The 13,429-nt window shown below is 44.6% G+C and overlaps 1 protein-coding gene across 2 annotated transcripts in view; it reads right to left on the bottom strand.

The window, feature by feature from the left end:
- Window positions 1-565: 565 nt before the first annotated feature.
- Window positions 566-13,429, bottom strand: part of LOC309543239 (prostaglandin D2 receptor-like) — a 38,327-nt gene continuing 25,463 nt past the window's right edge. Inside the window, exon 2 of one of the 2 annotated variants that reach the window (XM_082242689.1) lies at window positions 566-840. In XM_082242689.1, coding sequence (XP_082098815.1) covers window positions 625-840 — 216 coding nt within the window. In that variant the 3' untranslated portion in view covers window positions 566-624. The remainder of the gene's footprint in view (window positions 841-13,429) is intronic. The other variant, XR_014224771.1, reaches the window with a different exon arrangement.

Below are 13,429 nucleotides of genomic sequence, written 5' to 3'. Positions count from 1 at the left end.
AGGCACTTGCCCATGTGGTCTCCATTAAAGAAGAATTATCTTTTTTTTTTACTTTGTTTAGCTCTCTATGGGACAGTAATATCTCCCATTTTTCAAGGTGTCCTGTAACACTAGCTGTGATGCGGGACAAGATGCCTCCCCCCTTTGGCACACAGCTGCCCGACACTGCATCTAGCAAGGAGGCAAGAGGAATGCAGAGGGAGTCGGGACTGTCACGTCTTGCCTCCCTCTTCATGCCTCTTGCCTGTGTCGGGAGCCAGATGTAGATGCTCGCTATCAAAGCAGCCGGGTCCATGCTAGCCTTGGTGGCTGACCACGTGCCTAGCAAGATGGTACAAAGTACTACATGTGTTTTGCCCCTTCAAAAACTGAATAATGTAAGAAAAAAGTGATTTTTTGAAGAGGTGGATTGGAGTTCAAATTGTCCGATTCCCATTTCAGCAGAAATCATGTGAAGAGGGATCATTTCTCCACACACACAACACAGCTTGATGTTTATATTGGAGTGTAGATCTGCTTTATATAGTCAGACATGAAAGAGGCATGAATGTAGAGGCCGATGTCCTGGAGAATATGTCCACAGTTCAGTAAGGAGCTGACTGCGCAGGTATGCAGTTCTTTCCATCAGAGGCTTACACTCTGCCGCAGAAAATGCGTTCTCCCGCGGGTCTTGGTATGCAGCTTGTTACAAAGAATGCCCAGGTGGCGGTAAAAATCTGAAGTTCGGCAGATAATAAAAATCCATGGATCCACCACAGAATTCATAGAGAGCAGCCTCAGAACGATAAGATCGTAATATTCATTGTGCTGGTCAGTAAATAATCCAACGTAGACTCTGGCCTGTGGGGGAAAAAAGAAATGGCGTTGTGAAGAAGCTAAAACACAAAGTATGAACATTCATTTTTAAAACCAGAGGAGCTTGGAGCAGCAACCAATCTACCAGAAAGTGAATTCAATCGGCAGGGCCATCTTACCGAATGCCCCACCTGCCCAGCGCCCCAGCCCCAGCCAAGCATTAGTCCCGATACCCGTGTGCATCCCGCCGCCGAACTTAGCAGGTGGCAAGCGCCTGTCGGCCCTGCGCTGCTGTCAGGCCACTTGGGCCGTGGAGGGGGAGCCCACAACTGCAGAAATTCCTGTCAATCTGCATGGGAACAGGCACACACAGGACAGTCCAATCTGACTCCCGTCTGTGTGTGTGTTCCCCCGGATCCAGCCGCCGAACTTGGAAGCTGTCATTAGCCTGGCACTGCTGTACCAATAAATATTGCATTATTGATCATTTGCATTTTTATTCTCATAGGTGATTGTGTAGACGGGCCCCCAGTCCACTGCATTGCCTGGGGCCCTTTAATGCTCTTAAGTTGGCACTGCCAATCGTTTCTGCTCTGTGCACATTGCTAGTAAATGTTTCTCTTCTTTACCAAATTAGTTCATGAAGGTCTATTTCAAAGATCATTTAAAATGAACGCACCTTGCAGGGCTGGTGCTAGACTACTTTACGCCCTAGGCAGTACCAGCTACCCCCCTCCCCCCCCCCCCCCCACAAAAAAAGAAAAAATTAAAACTTCAAAAACAGAAGAGAATATTAAAAGAACAAAATACGAAACTGCTAAATTTCTATTAATTTGCAAAAAGAAGTGCAATAAGATGCCAATAGCACAAAAATATATATTAACCAAAATATGAATTAACTGTATTAACTAAATATTAAATTAGGGGCCTTTCACATGAACAATCTGATCCGATCCGCCTGTCAGTTTTTCAGGCGGACCTGAACGGATGCTCCATGCATCCCTTTGGGGCAGCGGATGTCAGCGGAGACATCTCCGCTGACACCCGCTGCTCTCCGATCCGATCCTGTCCGTGAAATCCGGACGGATGGAAACCCTATTTTCCATCCGTTGATCGGATCAGATGGGATCGGATCATCCGATTCCCCCATAGAGGACAGCGGGGAATCTGACAGCTCCATCTCCGCAAACAGAGTGGAGACGGAGCTGTCACCTGCCTGCTCATCCACTACCAATGCCAAAACGGATAAAAAACTGACCGTTTGTCAGTTTACCACTGTTTTTCGTCCAATCCGTTTTTTTAACAGAAGAAAAATAGAGCTTTGATCAGTTTAAAAAAACTGATGATGACGGATGTAAACTGATATAAATAGATGATCATCCATTTACATCCATTTTTCTATAGAGATGCATTGATGTCTGTTTTTCAATCCGTCAACAGATGGATGAAAAACGGACAAATGGATACTTACTTGGACAACATGTGTGAAAGGGGCCAAAAGCTTGCTGTGTAATGGTGATTTGCACTGCATTTTGTGGGCTTCTTATGCCCTCTAGTGGCTGTTTAGTAGATTTATTTTTCTTGACATTCTCAGTCGTGTAGTACAGTAACGGCTTCTTAGAGTAGAAAGTATTCACATATCTCATTTCATCACATATCTCCAAAAATAAATAGATTATTCCTCATTTCAGGATAGTGAGTGAAGCATGTTCTACCCATTAATAAACTGTAGATGTATTTTTCATTCTTTTTCATTGCTATGGTTCCATACATCCAGAACCACAGACGTGTAGCAGAGATGGAGTTTGATATTAGAGCCATTTATTCCAAACTGTATACAGATAATTCAGACTTGTTGGCTGTCATCAGTGTAGTGTATGGAAACTAAGTGAAACATGCATTGCACTTAGGGCCAAGTTAGGGGCATCATGGGTCTGATGCAGAGAATTTTGGTGGGCCTTATTTGGGAATAAATACCATGAAAACACAAATAATGTTTTGGTAAAACAAATGAATTATGAAAACAAATTAAGATTAATAAAGAGGGGGGTGAGAAAGAGAGGGGGTGAGAGATGGGGGGGTGCGAGGGTGCCTCTGCGTAGATTAAGTAGAGCTATAACGTGGCGCACATAGCCCTTGACTATGAGTGAGTCCACAGTGGCGTTCGAGTGGGAGGAGCTTAACCCCTTATACCCCAGAGGATTTGGCTGCTCAAAGACCAGAGCCTATTTTGCGATTCGGCACTGTGTGACTTTAACGGACAATTGCGCGGTCGTGCAACACTGTACCCCAATAAAATTGACATCCTTTTTTTCCCACAAACAGAGCTTTCTTTTGGTGCTATTTGATCACCTGTGCAATTTTTACTTTTTGCGATATAAACAAAAAAAGAGCAAAAGGTTTGATAAAATAACAATATCTTTAACATTTTTTTATATGAAATTCCCCAAAAAAAAAATGTAAAAATCTAAATTTTTTAACATTTTAGGCCAATTTGTTTTCTGCTACATATTTTTGGTAAAAAAAAAATTGCAATAAGCGTATTTTGATTGGTTTGCGCAAAAGTTATTGCGTTTACTAAGGGAAAGATTTGTCATTTTTATTGTTTTTTTTTAAAGCAGAGTTCCACCCTGAAATACTTTTTTTTAATAAAAATACCCCCGGGACAGTCAGGGCTAGTACATTCCACAATGGCTAGCCTCTGATCTGTCCCGGGTTGCACTTACCTTTTAGGACAAATACTTACCTTGAAAAAGTATTGTCCAGCGCTGCCATCTCAGGTGTGGGCAGCTTGAAGCCAGCGCGATCCTCTTCTGCGTCCTCTTCCGTCTTCTTCGGTCCCACGATGCACTGCACCGGCCCCGCCGTCACTTCCGGTGTGCGCGTCATCCCTCCACAGCTTCTGGGCATGCCCAGAAGCTGTTTAGAAGGGAATGACGCGCGCGCCCCAGAACTGACGTCGGGGCCGGTGCAGGCGCAATGATTCCTGGGAGCGATGACGTTCAGCTCCCAGGAATCATTGCAAAGCCAGGAAGTGACGACGGGCCGTGGCCGCCAAGGGGAGGAAGAAGGAAGTAAGGTAAGTATATTTTCTTCTCTACGAGGTAAGTAAAAAAAAAAAAAAATGTGATTATCCATTTGTTTTTCAGGTGACCCGGAGCAAGAAGATGGAGGTAAGTATCATTTTAGGGTGGAACTCCACTTTAACGAGTAATGGCGGTGATCTGCGATTTTTTTTTGCGGTACTGCGACATTGCGGCGGACAGATCGGACCCTTGACTGACATTTTTGACACTTTTGGGGGTACCAGTGACATAACTACAGTAATCAGTGCTATAAATATGCACTGTTACTGTATAAAATGACACTGGCAGGGAAGGGGTTAACTTTATTAGAGATGCAGGGGTTAAATGTGTCCCTAGGGGCGTGCTTCTAACTGTAAAGGGGCGTGGCTTTTCATGTAACCACAGAGACATACGATCCTACATAGCAGGATCGTATGATCTCTGCTGTTACACCAGGGAGAATGACTGGCGGCTGTGTTTACATCAGCCGCCTGTCTTTCTCTCTCTCCACCGGGAGATCGCGAGTGGCCGGCGGACATCGGACCCGCCGGTCACACGCGCGGGGATGCAGGGGAACGAGCGGGGGTGGGAGCGCGCCTCCGGCGGCGCATGCTCGCCCCCTACAGGCTCCTGGGCGAGCGACGTAGTACTACGTCACTTTGCCCAGGAGGGGCTGACCGCTGCAGTAAATGTACTTGCGGCGGTCGGCAAGTGGTTAAAGGGGCATGGTTAAACAAACCCAAATTTTGCAGTGAAAGGCGGTTCTACAAAGTATTGACTCGGGGGGGGGGGGTCTTGTGAATACAAATGCACTCCACACTTTTCACATATTTATTTGTAAAAAATGTTGAAAACCATTTATAATTTTTCTTCCACTTCACAATTATGTGCCACTTTGTGTTGGTCTATCACATAAAATCCCAATAAAATACATTTACACTTACATATTACATATTTGATCTAGTACTGTATATGGTCTTTGTCCTTTTTCTGTGGGAACTTTTGTTCTAAGATCATTTGCTTTAATGACTTGGTTTCTCCACAGATGTTGCTTATAATCTTTAAACTCTTGTGAAAAAAAAAAAATAAACTCACTTATCTCCTGAAGAAGTGAACTTTGTTTCACGAAACGCATCAAGAGAAGGAATCAGTGTCTGGTTCACATCATACATTTTTCTCTGTCATGTTTAACCACTTGCTGACCGCCCTATAGCCGTTTTACTGCTACAGGGCGGCAGCTCTGCTCATGATCACGTACATATATATATACCTGATCCTGCAGTTCTGCCTGCAGGGGGTCGCGCATGCGCACCACCGCCGGGCTGTTTCTATTGAGATTATTCACAGCAGAAGCCAATCTGCAGTTGCCGGGCACTCGATGTCCTCCAGCACCAGCCAATCGTCAATAAACAGCACAGAATTGGGATCTGCCTATGTAAACAAGGCAGATCGCCATTCTGACAGGCGGAAAGGGATGGATTCTGTGTTCCTGCAAAGCAGTGACTAGAAATCATCTCTTCCCCTAGTAAAAAGCAGCACTCAAAAAACACTGGTTTGACACACAGTTAACCCTTTGATTGCCCTAGATGTTTAACCCCGTCTCAGCCAGTGTCATTAGTACAGTGACAGTGCATATTTTTAGCACTGATCACTGTATTAGTATCACTGGTTTCTGCAAAGTGTCAGTTAGTGTCCAATTGTATACCGCAATATCGCAGTTCTGCTATAGGTCACTGATTGCTGACATTACTAGTATAAAAAATAATGAATTAATTAATCCATACATTTTTATCAGCGTTTGTAGATGCTATAATGTTCATGTAAACCAATCAATGTATGCCTATTGGGATTGTTTTCATACCAAAAACATGTAGCAGAATACATATTGACCTAAATTGATGAAGACATTTTTTTTTCATTTTTTTTTTTATTGGATATGTTTTATAGCAGAGAGTAACAAATATTGTTTTTTTTTTTCAAAATCATCGGTCTTTTTTTGTTTTATAGTGCAAAAAATAAAAACGTAGTGGTGATCAAATACCAGCAAAAGAAACCTCTATTTGTGGGAAAAACAAAATTACAAAAATGTTATTTGTGCACAGCGTTGCATGACCGCGTAATTGTCAGTAAAAGTAATGCAGTGCTGTATCGCAAAAAATGACCTGGTCATGAAAGGGGGGGGGGGTAAATCTTCCAGAGGTCAAGTGGTTAATGCAGTGTATGGTATTTCATACTAATACACATACTGTAAATCTTTCGAAAAGTTTTCTATTGTCTGCTTTTTATTGTGTTCGTATGGAATGTTGTACCTTTTTCTGCGCATGACTCTTTAACCACTTGGGCTCGGGAAGGTTTTACCCCCCCCCTTCGTGACCAGGCCAGCTTTTGCGATACGGCACTGCGTTACTTTAACTGACAAATGAGGCGGCGTGCGACACTGTATTCAAATAGAGCTTTCTTTTAGTGGTATTTGATCATTTCTGGGCTTTTATATTTTGCACTATAAACAAAAAAAGACTGACCTTTTTGAAAAATGCTATAAAACATACCTAATAAAATAATGTAAACATCAAATGTCTTCATCAGTTTAGGCCAATATGTATTCTGCTAAGTATTTTTGGTTAAAAAAAAATCTCAATAAGCGTGTATTGATTGGTTTGTGCAAAAGTTATAGCGTCATACCGGGACTGATATTGAGTCGGATAAATCGGACACCTAACTGACACTTTTGACACTGTTTGTTTTGGGGACCAGTGACACTAATACAGTGATCAGTGCTAAAAATATGCACTGTCACTGTACAAATGACACTGGCTGGGAAGGGATACAATCAGCGTTACCTTGTGCCACCCCTACCTCTTTAACCACTTGCCGACCAGTCACTGGGACTGTACTGCGGCAAAGTGGCTCGATTCCGTCCAGCGACGTAGACCTACGTCGCTTGGCTCCTCCCCTTGTGGGCGGCGCTCGCGCTGCCGGAGGTTCGCTCCCGCTGTTTTCAGTCACAGCGGGAGTCGGGCCAGGGCAGGAGCAGCAGCGACAGCCGCTGCTCTTCCCCGATCGTCGAGGAATCGAGTTTGGAGATCCACCCGCTTGTGTAAACAAATCGGGCGGATCTCCCAAGTGACAAACAGTGACAGATTGCAGGGTTCAGCATAGCTGAACATGCGATCTGTCCCTGTGTCACTCAGTCACCTCCCCCCACACACGTTAGTAAGCACCAGGCATACATTAACCCCTCCCTCTCCAATAAAATTAACCCCTTCCCTGCCAGTGTCATTTTTACAGTAACAGTGCATATGTATAGCACTGATTACTATAGTAATGTCACTGGTTCCCCAAAAGTGTCAAAAATGTCAGTCAAGGGTCCGATCTGTCCGCCGCAATGTCACAGTCCCGCAAAAAAAATCGCAGATCGCCGCCATTACTCGTTAAAAAAAAAAACACCAAAAATGACAGAAATCTTTCCCTTAGGTAGTAAACGCAATAACTTTTGCGCAAACCAATCAAAATACGCTTATTGTGATTTTTTTTACCAAACATAGGTAGCAGAAAACAAATTGGCCAAAAATTGAAAAAAATTTTGATTTTTACATTTTTTGGGGGGGGGGGGGGAATTTCATATAAAAAAATGTGAAAAATAGTTATTTTTCCAAAATTTACGCTCTTTTTTTGTTTATAGCGCAAAAAGTAAAAATCGCACAGGTGATCAAATAGCACCAAAAGAAAGCTCTGTTTGTGGGAAAAAAAGGAAATTTTGTTTGGGTACGGCGTCGCACGACCGCGCAATTGTCAGTTAAATTCGCACAGTGCTGAATCGCAAAAAGTGGCCTGGACGTAAGACAGCAAAATGGTGGTAAAGTGGTTAAATCAAATATAACCAAATCCTGTGTCAATGTCTGTTATTTGAATATGTTTACTTGCTGCTGTACACTCCTAGTGATTTCACCACACTACAAATTGCATAAACTTACTCCTACAGTGCAGTGCAACCGAATACACCACCACAAGCTCCTATAGACTGTGTGCTCTAAATCAAAGTCCATTTATATGCATAAAAGTAAAAAATAAATGAACAAATATCCCAAAACAAAGTTCTTAAATTAATGCGATCCACCGCAGTGTTCTTCAATCACCCTTCAAGTTCTGACACCAGAAATTGCACACCTGATCTGGGGGTGTCGTTAACTTTTAATTGACACCCCCAGTGTATCGCATATGGCAGTGTGAACTGCCATGGGTGCGGATGCGACGCGGGAACACGCTGTATATTCACAGCGTTCCCGCATTGCAGAAATGTGAACTGGGATTACACCTTGATTTAACTCACTCCCTTTTTATGTTTTTTTCAGACTAGCAAACATCAACAAGCTCTTCCCCAGAATCCACCTAATCTGGATGCCCCGTCACCCTGGTGGTTATGTTAACAAAGGCCTCAGTTTAATAACATTTTATACCGCAGAACGTTACTTGGTGCTGGAAATTAATTATTTACCTCGAAATGTTTGTGTGCTGATAAAACTGTGCCAGCAATCATTCTTTAATCATGTTTTGTTTACTTTCTGCTGATTAAAAATTAAATAGGATGAAACTGCTATGTAAACTTTTATCAGAGTACATGCCCCGGGGGTGGGGGTGCTTCATTTCATTACTGTATTCATTACATTATGTTAAAGGGAAACTTTGGAAAGGGAGGGAGAGTGGGGGGGGGGGGGGTCTTTTTAAACTCTACAAACACTGTACACATGTGAAACCTTTTTATTTGCAAACTTTGTTCTGTTAATAACTCCTGCAAAGGGTAATCCCCAGCCATCTTTTCTATTCTCTGCAGTTGCTGTGGTTCAGACATAATACCATTCATAGTTATGAACTGTGAGCAGGGCAGATCTAAACCCTTCCTCAATGATTTTAGTTCACTAAAATGTTGATTTACTAAATGCAAATCCACTGTGCACTACAAGTGCCCTTGGAAGTAAAGTTGCTGTAGATCTGGGGGGGGGGGGGGGGGAAATGCAAGGAAAATACTAAACAGCATTTTTGCTTGCTTGTGATTGGATGATAGAAATCAGCAGAGCTTCCCCTCATTTCAGATCTTCCCTTCGGATCTAGAGCAACTGCACTTCCAAGTGCAATATATTTCCCTTTAGTAAATCAACCTCTGTGTATCATTGAAGAGTAATGGCATTTTTTACATAGGTGCATTGGTCCAGCTTGAAACAAGTTTGTAACCAGGGCTGTCTGAATACATGGGGGCCCCAGGTTCCCAGGGCCCAATAAAAGTCTTGGATTTGCTGGGACAGTCACATATATAGGTACATTTAGGATATTGAACTTTGGTTGACCCCTGAAGAAGGGTGCTACACCCGAAACGCGTAGGGTCCGGTCCGGTTCTCTCCACCTAGGAGTCTTCTGTACAATAACTGGTCTGTCATTGCATGCAATTTTTAATTCTTTGTAGATCCAGCTGATTGCTGGACATATACTGGTGATGTAAATGTTATTATTTTGTTTATGTAATAAAATTTATATTTTATACTTTTTTGTCCAATTTTTTCAGTGCAATAGTAGCATACAAAGTCCCAAACCATTGGGGGTATCTCCTTTTTCTGTATCCACTTTTTACTAAGCTGTACTGGGATGGCCACATCCAGGGCTGGTGCAAGGATTTTTGACATGCTAGGCGAAACCTCATTTTGACAACCCCTCGCCTTGTCCCTGACTCCACCCCCTTTGCCCTGCCCATGTATATGGTGAAGGTGGCAGGGATGGAGATTTTTTTGACACCTCTCCACCTATTTTTTCAGGCCCGCACCTGCGTCTCTGGACCCAGCCTGAAGACAAATAGTGGCGGCACCGACTCACTTCCGCATGCAGCCGTGGTCCGCAGTTATATGGACAGGCTAAGGTAGTATATAGACAGTCTAGCGTTGTATATAGACATGCTAGGGTTGTATATAGACAGGCTAGGGTAGTATATGGACAGGCTAGGGTAATATATAGACAGGCTAGGGTAGTATATAGACAGGCTATAGACATGGGGCTCTTTGGCACTTACCGTGCATCCCTCTGAGCCTCTACAGACATTAGTCTGGTGCTTATTCAAGCTAATGGTAAAAATATATTCTTTAGAGTGGCTTTTAGTATTTAAAATGAAACTTTACTTATGTAGCGCTACCCCCAAAAGAGCCACTGAATTTTGGGTCTTTTTCCCCACACAGCACCCACAGTCGGGTGACAGGAATTTTACACATTCTACAAATGGCTGAAGAAATAGTCTAGGGCAGGGCTTCCCAAACTTTTTTGGGCGGAGACCCACTTCTGAATACAGTTATTTTTCGGGACCCACTCAAGGCCCCGCCTGCCTGCTCATAACACAGTGCACTGCCGATGCCTGGGCAGCTCTGACTGCTCTAAATCCGCCGGTGACCCACTCAAATCCAACTCGCGACCCACCAGTGGGTTTGCGACCCACAGTTTGGGAACTCTTGGTCTAGGGGATTTGTTTTTTAAGGTTTAATACAGAACGTTGACCTTGGATGGGGATTAGGGATACATGAGATGCCCAGAACTTGCGAAATACGAACAGTAAGGACCTGCTAAAGTCTCTGGCTGCTATGAACTACTGTAACTCCAAACTGAGCTGCACACCAGTGGGATAACACCTGGAATAACACGCAAAGGTTCCAAAAGTTAAAGTTTCAGATGCAAAACCTGACTGTATTGTACGGCACCTGGCTGCTCTTGACCCCCCTTGGGCTGTGTTGTACTCACACTAAAGCTGTCCCCCGGGACATGTGAGGTATTTCACGCCTCTGTCCTCTCTATAGTTTTGGATGTGATGGCTCGTATGTACTCGCAGTCCCTTTTTAGTAGCTCCTAGAATTCAGAAAGTTGCTGTATGGACCTCTCTGCTGAACAGACTGATTCTGGTTCTGCTTGATGTCTATAGTTAAGCCTAGCTGAAACTGGACTAAATGAAGGAATAAAGCTTCCCACTTCTCTCTCATTCTCTTCTGCTCCTGCTCTTTCTATTCTTCCCCAGGGGCAGAGACCTCTAACATAGGGGTCTCCTTTAGATGATTGGATTCCAGTCTCTGCCCCCAGACTGCAAGGTTTCTGACTCGTTATGGGTTGTCTCCCCACCCTCTGGGCCTTGCCTCCCAGGGATTGGTGGAAATTCCATAAATACTCAGGCTGTAGCCTCTGCCCATCCACCCTCTAGATTTGGGAACTATCCAGAAAGTTCCAGAAGACAGGAGGAGGTAACCAAGTCACAGTCTTTTGAAGTACTGCACAGCCTCCTACACAAATAAACCCATACTCCTCTGCCTAAGTAAATTTAAGTACCGTATATACTCGAGTATAAGCCGACCCGAGTATAAGCCGAGGCCCCTACTTTTACCACAAAAAGATGGGAAAAATGATTGACTCGAGTATAAGCCCAGGGTGAGAATGCAGGGCGGTGGGCATGGTACAGGAGAATGCAGGGTGACTGGCATGGTACAGGAGAATGCAGGGTGACTGGCATGGTGCAGGAGAATGCAGGGTGACTGGCATGGTGCAGGAGAATGCAGGGTGACTGGCATGGTGCAGGAGAATGCAGGGTGACTGGAATGGTACAGGAGAATGCAGGGTACTGGCATGGTGCAGGAGAATGCAGGGTGACTGGAATGGTGCAGGAGAATGCAGGGTGACTGGCATGGTGCAGGAGAATGCAGGGTACTGGCATGGTGCAGGAGAATGCAGGGTGACTGGCATGGTACAGGAGAATGCAGGGTACTGGCATGGTGCAGGAGAATGCAGGGTACTGGCATGGTGCAGGAGAATGCAGGGTACTGGCATGGTGCAGGAGAATGCAGAGAATGCAGGGTGACTGGCATGGTACAATAGGATCGAGGGTTGTGGGCATACTACAGGAGATGCAGTGCTGTGGGCATGGTACAGGTGGACCATGCCCGCAGCACTGCATCCCTTGTAGTATGCCCGCAGCCCTGCATAATGGCAGGTAGTGCAGCAGTTTCACTTACCTGTTCCAGAGGCGCCTTCATTTTAAAAATGGCGCCGACACGTCATTGCGCACACGCCGCCGCCGCTCGTATACTTTCGGCTATTCCCGGGCGGCGCCATTTTTAAAGCTCAAGCAGGTCGGAGCGGCCAGGGACTTTTTTTTTTTTTCCTTGACTCGCGTATAAGCCGAGGGGGACATTTTCAGCACAAAAAAATGTGCTGAAAAACTCGGCTTATACTCGAGTATATACGGTAAGTAAGTAAAGTAAAAGGGGAGGCAAAGTAAATTTACCTATACTAGCACAGTGGGGTTGCTACAGTGCAAAAAAAAACCATTGTGAACATGCAGTAGATCCATGCAATGTCTTTTCTGCATTAAAGTTGCTTACCTGCCTGTCCGCACTTTACTGTGAGATGCACATCTCAGTGTAAGAATTTTGACAATGCTGAAATAACTGAACTCCTGTGCATGCATGGGAGTGACATCATCTCAGCCTGGCTAGTGGAAATGGCCGGAGATTGACACCTTGAAGCCACCAGGCTGAAGATATCAGCGGCTAGTGAGGAGCTCCAAGGGTCATAGCGTTGGAGAAAACGTGAGTATAATTCTGCTTTAAAAGTATGGTTTATTTCTTATCACACTATCTTATCGTTTTACTTTGATGTCCATCTCTTTTAACTTTTTATGTTTTTATTTTCACTCTGATCTTCGATGAGAAAACTTGAAGGAGAATTGTTTTTCAAGAATTTGTAATCTCTAGCAATCTTATGTGGTGTCTTCTGGCTCATCTCCTCATTTTTCAACAACCCTTATAGCAGGCTCACATGTCTATGACTATCTCCTGTTTTATGTCTGCAGTCTCTGACAGTTTTCTATAGCGTTACTTTTACTGACTATTATGTGTGGCCCTTTGGTGATGTCAGGGGCTGCACTTGAGGCTTCCTATACATACCTCCCAACTTTCTGAAATGGGAACGAGAGACACCTATTATAGGGTGACCAGATGTCCCCGGGTTCCGGGGACAGTCCTCGGATTGAGGACACTGTCCCCGGTCCAAGTCTGTCCCCGGTTTTTTCCCCGGATACAGGGCAAGATTAATGTAGACAGGGCATCCCATGTTGGCTGAGAAACAGCCTGGTGGCTCAGATGCAGACGCCCCCTGCTGGACGATCTTACTGCCGCTCCTGCTGCTGTCCAGTGGAGGAGAGGCAGAGCCAAAAATTGACTGTGTGGAGGACTGAGAATGGGGGATGAGTAGATGGGGGACAGGTCTGTTTGTACACAGGTGAGGGCAGTGGGGGAGCAGGGGTCAGAGCTGATGCAACTGCATGGAGAGATGGGGAGTTTAGCTGTTGTGGGAGAAGGGCTAAGAGATGGCTGCAGAGATAATCTGTGAGAGGAGGGTGCAGAGGTGAGCTATGGGTGTGGGGACAGAAGTGTCCTCTGTTCATAGCAAACCTCTGAACCCTGCACTCTATGCCTAACACCCTTCTGTATATTATGTAGTCCTGTGCCCAGTGCTCTGTGTATTATGTAGTCCTGTGCCCAGGGCTCTGTGTA

This window comes from Pelophylax lessonae (assembly GCF_965119305.1).
Source record: "Pelophylax lessonae genome assembly, chromosome: 13".
Taxonomy (NCBI): domain Eukaryota; kingdom Metazoa; phylum Chordata; class Amphibia; order Anura; family Ranidae; genus Pelophylax; species Pelophylax lessonae.
Note: the sequence above shows the minus strand (reverse complement) of the source record. Positions and strands in the feature narration are given on the sequence as shown.